Source organism: Barbatula barbatula (assembly GCF_947034865.1).
Source record: "Barbatula barbatula genome assembly, chromosome: 6".
In the NCBI taxonomy this organism is placed as follows: Eukaryota; Metazoa; Chordata; class Actinopteri; order Cypriniformes; family Nemacheilidae; genus Barbatula; species Barbatula barbatula.
The window spans coordinates 23,009,370-23,021,217 of record NC_136765.1 but is presented as its reverse complement, the minus strand read 5'-3'; the positions used below and the strand labels follow the sequence as shown (position 1 = coordinate 23,021,217).

Here is an 11,848-nt window from a genome sequence, read left to right as displayed (position 1 = left end):
ACACACACACACACACAATAGGCTCCTTGTGATCTATACTGACTGAGTAGATATGTAGAAGTCTTTCTTTCTGTTTAACATTCCAATAATTGACACAAACTGTAGACTTAGAGGTCAGGTTACTATAAATACAAAACTGATGAGTTTTGAAACAAATGCCCTAGTTGTGATTAAGAAATATCCTCCACTGTATCACTTGTTTGTTTTCTTGCCTCAAGCACTACTCCATGATCTCCTAATAGAAGCAAAATCAGATAAGAGCACTTTAGCTACAGAAACTCAGACACTGGATAAAAGAGATCAATAGCACTTATATGACTACTTAAATGCTTTTGGACTTAGAACCTAAAAGATGAAGCTCATTGTTTTTATGTCTGCTTTTGGAATAGAATTGTGCATGTTAAAGCATGTTAAACAAGATAACAAAACACAAGAGGGCAGATGAAGGTCAAGACAACTCCTACGCGATAAAATACTGTCCGGTGAGGAGGCAAAGATCCTTTCAACTGTAATAAGCAACCTACTTAAATATGCATTGAACAATGAATCATGCTAAATGCAGTACACATGCCCTTGGACAACTGAAGAGAAAATCACTGTTTGAAAGTGCAGATATTGACTCAACACATACAAATTAGACAGTAATGTTAGTTACGGCAAAGCTCACAAATAAGAAATCCTTGTTATTCTATTGATTTACACTTGTACGTTACACCTCTGCTAGGCAAAATGAAACATTGATTATATTTAATAAAGATTAAGACTTAATTTCGTTTTCTGGTAGGATTTGATTTACATTCCGAGCAGATCTTTCTGTAGCACAAGAGCTGATAAATCCCGGATTCTTTGACATCAGCACACATTTACAGGTCCCAACCTGTTACCATTTTAAGCTACTTTATTTTAGCCAGAGCCTCTTCACCATTTTCTGTCAATTTGCATTGCCAGAACCCACCCCCACAACATGTCAAAACATGCCCATATCGTTTGTGGCTCAAGGTCAGGAAAAAGGTGGGAAATATGAAATTAAACTGATCCTTTTCCTACCATCTATGATTGCATACTGAACTGTGAATATACAGCTAAAGCAATATTCCATCTTTGTGTAGGCTTAATCACACCGTTGCAGATGTAGATAATTACACAGTAGAAACTCATTTGAAAAAATAAAAGGTCCATGTTCATAAATATAATGTTCACATCTTAACAATTCCTATCCATCTATTATCCATCAAATTACAGCATAGAACAAGTAGTACTTCAAAAATCGATGTTTCAAAGGCATACCTTTTAAGACATTTTCACAAGGTCAGATAGGATTGTTAAAGGTTCATCCAAAAATTTAAAATTATATCTTCCTTTACTCACCCTCAATTTGCTGCAAATCTGTATAATTTCTGTGTTCTGATGAACACAGAGAAATATATTTGGAAGAATGCTTATAACCAAACAGTTCTGGGCCACCATGGACCACCAAAGTAGGAACATTTGGATAATACAGTTCTTTTGAACACAATAGAAGATATTTTAAAGAATGTATGAAAGTAAACAGTTCTGGGGCACTTTTGACTTCTGTTGTTCTTTGTCCTATATGGTAGTCAGTAGTGGCTGTTTGAACTGTTTGGTTACAGGCATTCTGTAATCAAAATGTATACAGATTTGGAACAACTCAAGGGAAAGTAAATGATGACAACATTTTTATTTTTTGGTGAACCAAAATGATTAATTTACCTAAAACGGTTACTTGAAATTGATAAATAGGTAAAGCATTACTTAAATTACTTAAAAATTACTAAAGCATTAATTAGGGTGGTCTCTTAAAATGTTGTTTTGAATTGAACTATGGCATCAAAGGAAGTGAATTGGGGGTACATTTTGAAGTGAACCACTCCTTTAAGCAATAAGGTATAAGGTATAAGACACCAAGCCATCATGAACAGAACAATATACTCAAAATATGTGCGAAATACATCACATTCTAGTAAAAAATATAATGGCCGAAATTTTATAGAAACTGATTACATTAAACGTCGTCTTAAACAAATTTAAAACTCTGTAAATCCTAATATACAGTGTTAAAACTCAAATGCTTCAGAGCAGCAACATTTTCTCAACCAATAGTTTGAGTTTGTGGACTTTTATCTTATTTCACATTTTTATGATTAACCTACATCACCCTCTCCTCCTGAGCATATTCCTCCCTGTTCATTAGCAGTACATCTCTCTTGCCCTTCTTTTCCTTTGGAGCTGAAGATTAGGAGCTGAGGTCATTGAGACTGCGAGTGCTAGATCATCAAAGGAATTAACCCCTGTATCGCGGTGCCGATTTTCAGTCCTTAATTTTTTAAGGCCTTGCGCTTATTAAACAAACCAGGTGTGTAATGTACATTGTAGCCAATTTGTTGTTTAGCTCATCGATTGTCCTGCTTTTGTCTCTGCATTAGATTTATTGACAACATTTAAGTCAAGCTTAACCTTATTTATCATCATATCCTCTTTCACAGTATGAAAAGACAGATAGAATTTCCAGCCTCTCCTCTCACTTCATAATGCTGAATCGGTGCTTGTCTGTCTGCAGTTGCTCTGAATTTTCTATTTGGGTCTCCACAATTTACAAAATTATGAGACAATGAGGGTCAGCGATGCACACTATCTGATGCAAATTTGAGTCGTGTTTGCTCTTGAAAAATTTGCAATGTTTTGTTGTCACTGTTTATGTGGACATGAACTTGCAAAGGTCTGAGTCTTTTACCGTGTTTCTAAGTGGCTGCTCATTATGTCATATGTCAGATAAAGTTTCAATAATCAAGCTTGTAACAGAAACACATTATTATTTAAAAGCTCTCGGTTTCGATAAAAACATTGGAACTGCTAAACCTGATTCTGTTTTTAGCACACAACTTTCACATCTGAGGCCCAACAGACATTTAATATCCTTTTAGGACCATGCTTAGCTAAATTGCCCCTGAGCGAATAAACTCACACTTTGACACACAGACATTGATTTACTAACTCATTCCGTATATTGTCCTTCTTGCCTGTAACACATCCAGACACTTAATTGTTATTCTTCAAATACATAAGCAGACTATTCTTTATCTATGTTTACTTCCAACCCAGACGTTGGGGTTTCAATTTAAAATGATAGATTTAAAGAGACTGACCCCTACTGGTCAAACGATTAAAACAGGCCTGTGCATAAATACATGAAAATAAAAACGTCACATTTACATACGCCTGATTAAAATGTGACTTTTGAAAAATGATGCTGTTCATCTCATTTTCCTGTGTTCAGTGGGATTGGATTTAAAGCCAAATCTATCTGGAGACGTGTAAAGGACAATGGTTTATATAGCAGGTGGTGCTCTCAGTAAGGGGCAAGTATAGCCGTACTCCAAATGACAACACATTAAGGTGACCACTGTGCTTCTCAATGACTTACTGTAAAAGGTTATTTTTATCCAATGTAAGAAAAATGAAGAGGTTTCATCCTTACTTACCTTTCATTATTGGTTCTGGCTAATTTTCCAGAAATTAAAACAAGGTCTGAGTGAGTTTATGCCATTGTGCTGACAGATTTCATTTATTGGTCTTTTGTCTTCCATGTCATATGGCTCTGTGATGTGCTTTTTAAAGGGAATGAGGTACTTGAGAGTAATTCTTCTTGGAAAAGTGCTCTCTTTCTTCAAATGTGTTGTGAAGTATTGGTGAGCCGCTTTCCCCACCTCTACAATGCAGAGAATATAATATAAAAAACACATAATGAATCAATTCAATTCAAATCTGTCTGTCTTGTTTTGTTGTCTCACGGTTTTGGGGACAAAGCTAATGTCCTTTTTGGTTGCATGTCTCATAGTGAACTTTGGGTTCTTGACTATGATGTTGTCTCTCAGGTCCTGTTTTGCAGCAGCTGAAACTGATGGTGCTGGCACTTGCATATTCAACTGCTGAAAACATTTTTTTTAAATTAATAATCACAGATGTAAGGAAATACTGAACGAAGTACATTTTAATAATTGTTTTACCTTCTTTTTTTCCGAAGATGCTGGTTTTGAAACCTCTTTATTGATGTTGTTTTTCACTCCCTGTTTTGCAGCAGCTGAAACTGATGACGCTGGCACTTGCATATTCAACTGCTGAAAACAAAAAAATATTCATTCATTTTCACAGATGTACGTAAATACTGGACGAAGTACATTTTAATAATTGCTTTACCTTCTTTTTTTCCGAAGATGCTGGTTTTGAAACCTCTTTATTGATGTTGTTTTTCACTCCCTGTTTTGCAGCAGCTGAAACTGATGACGCTGGCACTTGCATATTCAACTGCTGAAAACAAAAAAATATTCATTCATTTTCACAGATGTACGTAAATACTGGACGAAGTACATTTTAATAATTGCTTTACCTTCTTTTTTTCCGAAGATGCTGGTTTTGAAACCTCTTTATTGATGTTGTTTTTCACTCCCTGTTTTGCAGCAGCTGAAACTGATGATGCTGGTACTTGAATATTCAACAGCTGAAAACAAAAAAATATTTATTCATTTTCACAGATGTACGTAAATACTTTAACGAAGTACATTTTAATAATTGCTTTACCTTCTTTTTTTCCGAAGATGCTGGTTTTGAAACCTTTTTATTGATGTTCTTTTTCACTCCCTGTTTTGCAGCAGCTGAAACTGATGATGCTGGTACTTGAATATTCAACTGCTGAAAACAATTTGTTTTTATTTATTATCACAGATGTACGTAAATACTTGAAGAAGTACATTTTAATAATTGCTTTACCTTCTTTTTTTCCGAAGGTGCTGGTTTTGAAACCTTTTTATTGATGTTGTTTTTCACTCCCTGTTTTGCAGAAGTTGAAACTGATGGTGCTGGTACTTGAATATTCAACTATTGGAGAAAAAAACCATTCATTAAACATCACAGATGCACCTAAACTTATATTTTTTAAAAAGTGTTTTACCTTTTGTTTTAAAGATGCTGGTTTTGAAACATTCTTATTGTTTTTGATTCTTGAAAGACTGTCATACTTGGCACTGATCACGTCAATGATTATACCACAACCATAATTTCTGGCAATGTCCAAACAATTTTGCTCTGTAACCACAAGGTTGTGGGTTTTTATTACTTAGAAGTGTTTTTTATCATGTAAATGTAACATTTCTAAACCAATAACAAAAACTTAACAGTACCTTGCTTGTTTTGTGCCATTACATTGGCTCCAGATCTGATAAGATACTCCACACAGCTGAAGCTACAGATTTTAATAGCTCTCATGAGTGGAGTTTCCCCAATCGTTGATACAGAATCCACCGTCGCTCCAGATTCCACCAACATGCGGATAATGTCTACGTGTCCTTCATGGCAAGCATAGTGGAGAGGTGTCTGGTTAAACTGGTCAGCCGCTTTGACATTGGCTCTATAAGAGACAGAAGCCAAAAGCCAGAATGCAAAAATATGTATAGATTTGTGAACAAAACTAATGTATTTATTTTTTAAAGCTTTATTACCCCAGTTCTATGAGGAATTTAGCAATTTGGTAGTTGCCACTGCTGCAGGCTGTCATGAGAGGCGTGTTAGAAAATTCATCTTTGACATCAACAGGCACATTTCTGATGAATGCCAGGCTGAGAGATTCTTTATCTCCACTTCTCACACAAGAATGAATGTTGATGTATTTCTTTTCAGGCTCATCGATATACCAGACAGAATCATCTTCGATGGGGTGGATGGGTGGTCGCCTTTGGCTGAAACGTGTGGTATCGGTGAATGGCCGATACATCTCAATCATGTAGTCAGGAAGTTCACCGGCCATTTTCCTTTTCCAAATGTTTTACCTTCAGCTATACTGGTGTGAGAGACTATTCAGGTAAAACCAAAAACAAACATTTTACTTGTAATAAACTTCATTGTAATAAACATTAAAACCATTGCTTTAGATTAACAGATCATTTGTTATTGTACATTCAAATATTTAGAAAAAAAGGCATGCAGTTATGTAGGTTTGGGTTATAAACTCATTGGGCTATATATGCATATTAATTATTACTATTACCAGAATGAGTAAAAGCTTTTGTTAAACAAATTGAAGAGATATTCCTCAGGACAAAGAAATCTTTTAAACAGGCAGAATAATAAAAAAAGCTTCCCATATTCAATAACATATGCATTAATGTGCCAAAATAAATACTTTACACCAATCGCCAAGGTGAATACATCAATTTTAACGGGAACCATCTTGTCGCTTAGCAACGGCTCTGAGGAACATATGCGCGAGAATCTGTAGGCTACGATTATTTTGGTTTAAACAACTAATACAGTTTGTCACAAATAAACGCAAGACACATAACGTTAAGAAGTACACGACATTTTACATTATTTCTCCGTTAACTTTATCACAGTTTCTAAAACAAACACGAAAGCGGCCTCGTATGGACTCGGTAATAGTCGACAACAGTTGTGCCTTCGTCCAAGCACTTTCGGAAGCATTCGTGCCGAATTCGTCAAACATCGTGCTCGTGTTTACGTTTTCTCGTTCGCGTTGCTCTCCCGCTTCAATGCGATGCACGCGGGTTGTTGACGTAATGACCTTTCCTCCGCAGTGCACAGTCCACGCTTTTGTTTCGCATCGAGAACATGGGAGACAAAAAGATACTTAGCATCGGTCTGGTGTGTTTGGATATCATTAATGTTGTGGAAAAATACCCGGAAGAAGATAGCGATAGCAGGTGAGCTTAAAGATCTTTAAAATGATGCAAACATAACATATCGACAATATATAACGAGCATGCAGATTATTTGGCCGTGGTCAGATGTTTGTGATGAATGACGTGTCACTGGTTGGCAGATGTTTATCTCAGAGATGGCAGAGAGGAGGAAACGCATCAAACACGTGCACTGTCATGTCTCTGCTTGGGGCTCCGTGTGCTTTTATGGGTTCATTAGCGCCTGGACCAGTTGCTGAGTAAGTGCTTTTTAAATCAGTTTGACTATTATTGTCAACAGCATGTTTGGAGCCATCACTTGGACCTTGCAGGCTTACAGTAACGCTATGTCTAAATCTTTATAAAAACATTGTTGTAATACTGCGTGTAAAATACTTTACTTACGGCCAATACCTAACTGTCAACAAGTTTGTTTATTTATGATCATATATTTTTTATATGTATTATCTTGTATGTTTATGTGATATTTATATTGTATGTTTCATTTCATTCAATCTCTGTATTGCTAAACTGAAAAGTAAATCATCGTAATCATATATATTGGGTAGGTGAACATAGTATCTGCAAATATGTATATTCACAGAATACTGTATAGTTTTTCTGTCAATTTAAATTGTGTATTTCAAGGTTTGATTTTATTATTACATGCTTTATAACTTTTTGTGTTATTTTTGCCATTAAATTGTATTTCCTTTTATTTATGAATATTGGGTGTATTAAACTTATTTTAGTAAGGTTTTATGCCTTTAAGAGAAAGAAGCATGCCACTTATGACCAATAAATTAAAATAACAACAAAACATCAACCAAACAATAAGACCTGTCTTTACATTAGCTATGCAAGTATATTTGTATTTTCTTGCAAATTTTTTCCTCTAGTTTCATCTTGAATGACTTTCAATTGTTTAAGATTGACATCTCTCTTCTTCTGGAGCATGCCGAATGCTCTTTTCCAGCCTCTGTAGTCATCAGCAATGTGACGACAGGGAGTCGCACAATTCTGCACATGAACAGGTTTGTGTGAATGAGTGAGTATTATGAAGCTCTTTCCTCACAGTTGCCAAAGGAAGCCTGTACCAGACAAATGATGGCACGTCTACTAACAGCCCAGAGGGTTATCTTTTCTCCTTTAAAGGTGCATGATTTGCGGTTCGCCGCTATGTGTGGAGTGCTTTGTGTGAATCAGTCAGTAGTGCTTGTGGGTCACTGTTATACACTTTTCTGTTTGCTGGACTAGTTTCATCGTGGGGGATTTTGCACGGCGTGGGGTGGACGTTTTTGGTGTGGCTTGGCAACAGAGGGGCGAGACCCCATGTGCCTGTTGTGTGGTGTGTCCTACCACAGGCTCGCGCACTGTTGTGCTCTCAGACACGTAAGAGTTGCATGCAGGGGAACAGTGATCGTGTGACCATCATAACACATGAATACGGAATGACTGTTCCACTGCAGGGACTTGACCACAGATTGTACTTTACATTGGCATCTGTTTTCGTGTCGAACATAAAAATATTGAAAGTCTTTCTGCAGTGGCACTGCATTAATTAAAAATAATTCAGTTTTAATTTCGTTTTTGCAATTAACCAATCAGTTAACACTGCATGAAATAATTCATTTCTAAAGTGTTATTATGAGTGGAGTGAATTCTCTACAGTGTTCCCATCGTCATGAAACATCTGAAAATGTCACAAAAACTGTGATACTAAAATTGTTGTTTTCAGGCCTGAAAAATAAAATGGAAGAACAAATCATGGAAATGTTTGTAGAATGTATATATATATATATAAATGAAAAAGATAAGAAAAGGCACGGATATATATATATTGGTGTAAAGTGTGGGAACACTGTAGTATACAGTATTTTGTCGAGGACTATTTTATAGTATTGGTTAACAACACACAACAGCACACAATGTTGCAGCTAACTAAGCTTATTGGCAAACTTATACAGTATGAAAGCACATTTTCATCCTAATAATAAAGGGCTAGTTCGCCCCAAAATGTTGTCATAATTCACTCACCCTCTTGTCATTTCAATCAGCATCTTGAAAACTTTTCCCTCTCTGCTGTGGTCTGCTTGCCAATAAACACATTTCAAATCTGACTATTTGACCGCTATCAAATGCTTGTCAACAGCTAATGTTTCTCAGTTTGAGGCCGTAAACAATTTAATTGAAATAAACAGATCTCCTAAAATGAATTTATTATGTAGTGATCATACCTGGACAATGTAACAACATTTGATTAAGCAAATGTTGTTTGATTCATCAGAAACTTACCAGATGTTTCTGTACAAGACTTCTCAAAGGTGGACTTGAGCCAGTACAAGTGGATCCACTGGGAGGTAAGGGTGCTTTCTCTTTGCAGAATGTTGACATTTACACCAGTCCAGAACATTGTAATTCAGTTTAATTTCTTCTGATCCGTGTTCGAAAAAGGGTATTTTATATTTGAAGAGTTTGGTTCCAAAATGAGAAAACTCAGTTTAAAAACAAAATTCAAAAACAATGTTTTTTATTATGTTATCATGTTTTTATTGTGTTGGTTAGCAAAACAAACCAACTGTAGTTTGATTGATATTAATTGGAATAAAAACAAGTTCCAGAAAACTGGAAATCTCAATTTCTGAACCTAACTCTTCATTTAATTCCAAATGGCTATCCAGATGTGATCGTTTTGTCTTTGCACTGTTAGGGCCGTAATGCTGAAGAACAGGTTAAGATGATTGAAAGGGTGAGAGAGTACAACAGCATACAGGAAGAGAAGAACCAAATCACCATCTCTGTAGAAATAGAGAAGACCAGGGAACCTCTTTACCAGCTGTTCCCTCATGGTGATGTGGTATGATTTGACTACAATTTGACGTATTATTAACGGTATTGGCCAAGGCATGAATCACTATTAAAATGATACAGTACCTGTCCTTCCCTGTGTTTGCTTTCACAGGTGTTTGTAAGTAAGGACGTGGCCAGACACTTCGGGTTTGATTCGGCCGCCGCTGCACTGAAAGGCTTCAGCAGTCGTCTAAGAAAGGGGTTAGTGAGTAAAATACAAGCGAGAACAAAGGCACATCAGACATTGCTACACTTAATAGTATTCACACGGACTAACTTCAACAGTATATACATGTGTGTGGCTTAAAAAGACCACCAGAGGTCACTAGTATTCTAAGAGGTTCAAATCTAAACCTTGCATTTAATATCCCCTTCAAACGTTTTTTTCCTGGGCTGATATGTATTTGTGTCCAGGGCTACCCTCATTTGTGCCTGGGCAGAAATGGGTGCCGATGCCATGGGTCCTGACGGCACAGTCATCCATTCAGATGCATTCCCTCCAGAGAAGCTTGTAGACACACTGGGAGCCGGAGATACATTTAATGCGTCTGTGATTTATACTCTTGCAAATGGTGAGGATCATTTCTTGAAACAGTTACATGAAGCCACAGATGGTGATGTTTTCATTATACAAAGTGTTATTGGGGTATCGTTTGATTTAATGTTTATGTTCCACACGGATGTAAATCAAGTCGTGCTTCGTTTTGTGTGTTCTGCAGGGGGCAGTCTGCAAGCTGCGCTCACATTTGGCTGCCAGATTGCGGGCAAAAAATGTGGCGTTCACGGATATGATGGAATCGTAGAGTGAACATGGTGAATTGCATAGCTGGAATGTGACACAAACATGGATTATGTTATGATTTACTAGGAAATATATGAAGTAAAGAGTATAATATAATGGTAAAGGTGACTTCTAACTAATAACAGTATATTCTAATTATGCATCTGTATGTTAAATTAATGTAGAAGACTTCTTAGACCAGCACATGTAGAATAATGCTAAAGGACTATTTAAAGACTTTTAATTTCATATTTTAACCTTGTTAATAATACTAAATACTAAAAGTAAACAATACTTGTATTAGAACCAGATGCAGCAGTGATTACAAGGAGGCAAACCGAACCAGTCAAATGCAAAATGAACAGTTAGACAAGGTAGTTTATTTAATAATGTGAAAATGGTTGTAAAGCAGCGCTGAGGAGTCAATATGTGAGTATTCTGTAAGAATTAACTTTTACAGGCATAGTAGACGTCTGGGAGGTTTGTTTTGAGCTCTGAAGAGAAGTGAAGGGTGTTGTTGCCTGGTTTTTACTGAAGTGTTGGCAGGCACCTCAGCTGCATTGGGGAGCACACGTGTTTGAGGAAAGGAAAGGAAGAGGACCGAAGTGTATTAGGCTGAAAGACAAACAGGATATGTGACATTTTCCCACCCAATATCGTTTAGACACAGCTGGCCGGCACTACACGGATTATTTCACCACAGCCAGAGTGTGATGACACGCTGTCTGTCTGTAACAGGAATACAGACCCGTGTTGAGGTTATCTAAGGAAAAGTCAAATAATATTTTTCCTGATATTACCCCATTTTTCATACAAATGACACAAGTTTCCATTGTGGGTGACATCACATATATGGGCTGTTTGGGCAGGTAAAATACAGTAATGCACCAAAGACTGTTAAGGTCACTTTATTCTGAAATGATGGATAATGTAAAGAATGACTAAAAAAGCATTACCTTTAGGCTTCATTCTCAAGATTGAACGTGACATTCAACCTCCACATCCCAAATCACCACAAGCCTCAAAAGTGGATGCAGATGTTGCTTTTGTAATAAACAGTTTTCATATTCAGGTCTGACTTAATTCCCTTTTTAAGAGAATATTAATGGCCAATGGAGGGTTGCCAGATCTGCATAACAAAACCAGCCCCACAAATACATGTTTTGTAAATCCCTGTTACGCAGTACACACAATTTCAGAGTATACTGTAGTAACTGTAAACACTGGCAACAATGGGGGAATGTATACAATTAAATACCGTTGGCCTAGTTTGGACAGTACAGGCTGGATTAATGCCTTTTAATGTGACAGAGAGAAAAACTGAATAAATAAATGAAATAAGAAAACAACCAAAACTCCCTGGCAGAACAGGGGAAGGGCATGAGGTTTACCTTACAATTTGTCTAGACATCGGTGACATGACAATCCCAAGGCTTTATTTATGATAAATAGCATCCCAGTATGACTACTGATGGACACCCAGAAATGTTTCTCTTTCCATCAAATCACA

General features: G+C 36.6%; 1 protein-coding gene across 3 annotated transcripts; it reads left to right on the top strand.

The window, feature by feature from the left end:
• The first annotated feature begins 6,537 nt into the window (after nt 1-6,537).
• khk (ketohexokinase) lies at nt 6,538-11,409 on the top strand. Of its 3 annotated transcripts, XM_079458882.1 has the most exons (9): nt 6,538-6,731; nt 6,851-6,967; nt 7,607-7,741; nt 7,965-8,099; nt 8,995-9,067; nt 9,418-9,564; nt 9,670-9,758; nt 9,972-10,129; nt 10,277-11,409. In XM_079458882.1, the coding sequence occupies exons 1-9, from the start codon at nt 6,640-6,642 to the stop codon at nt 10,363-10,365; spliced, it is 1,035 nt and encodes a 344-aa protein (XP_079315008.1). In that variant the 5' UTR covers nt 6,538-6,639; the 3' UTR covers nt 10,366-11,409. The 3 variants fall into 3 exon arrangements, with proteins under 3 accessions (XP_079315008.1, XP_079315009.1, XP_079315010.1); XM_079458883.1 differs by lacking the exon at nt 7,607-7,741; XM_079458884.1 differs by lacking the exon at nt 7,965-8,099.
• The last annotated feature ends 439 nt before the right edge of the window (nt 11,410-11,848 follow it).

Bases quoted from the DNA above. Each gene is read 5' to 3' on its own strand.
- khk (XM_079458882.1), top strand. From the start codon at position 6,640: ATGGGAGACAAAAAGATACTTAGCATCGGTCTGGTGTGTTTGGATATC. The intron at 6,968-7,606 runs GTAAGTGCTTTT...TTTTTCCTCTAG, and splicing joins GCGCCTGGACCAGTTGCTGA to TTTCATCTTGAATGACTTTC. The intron at 8,100-8,994 runs GTAAGAGTTGCA...TTGATTCATCAG, and splicing joins ACTGTTGTGCTCTCAGACAC to AAACTTACCAGATGTTTCTG.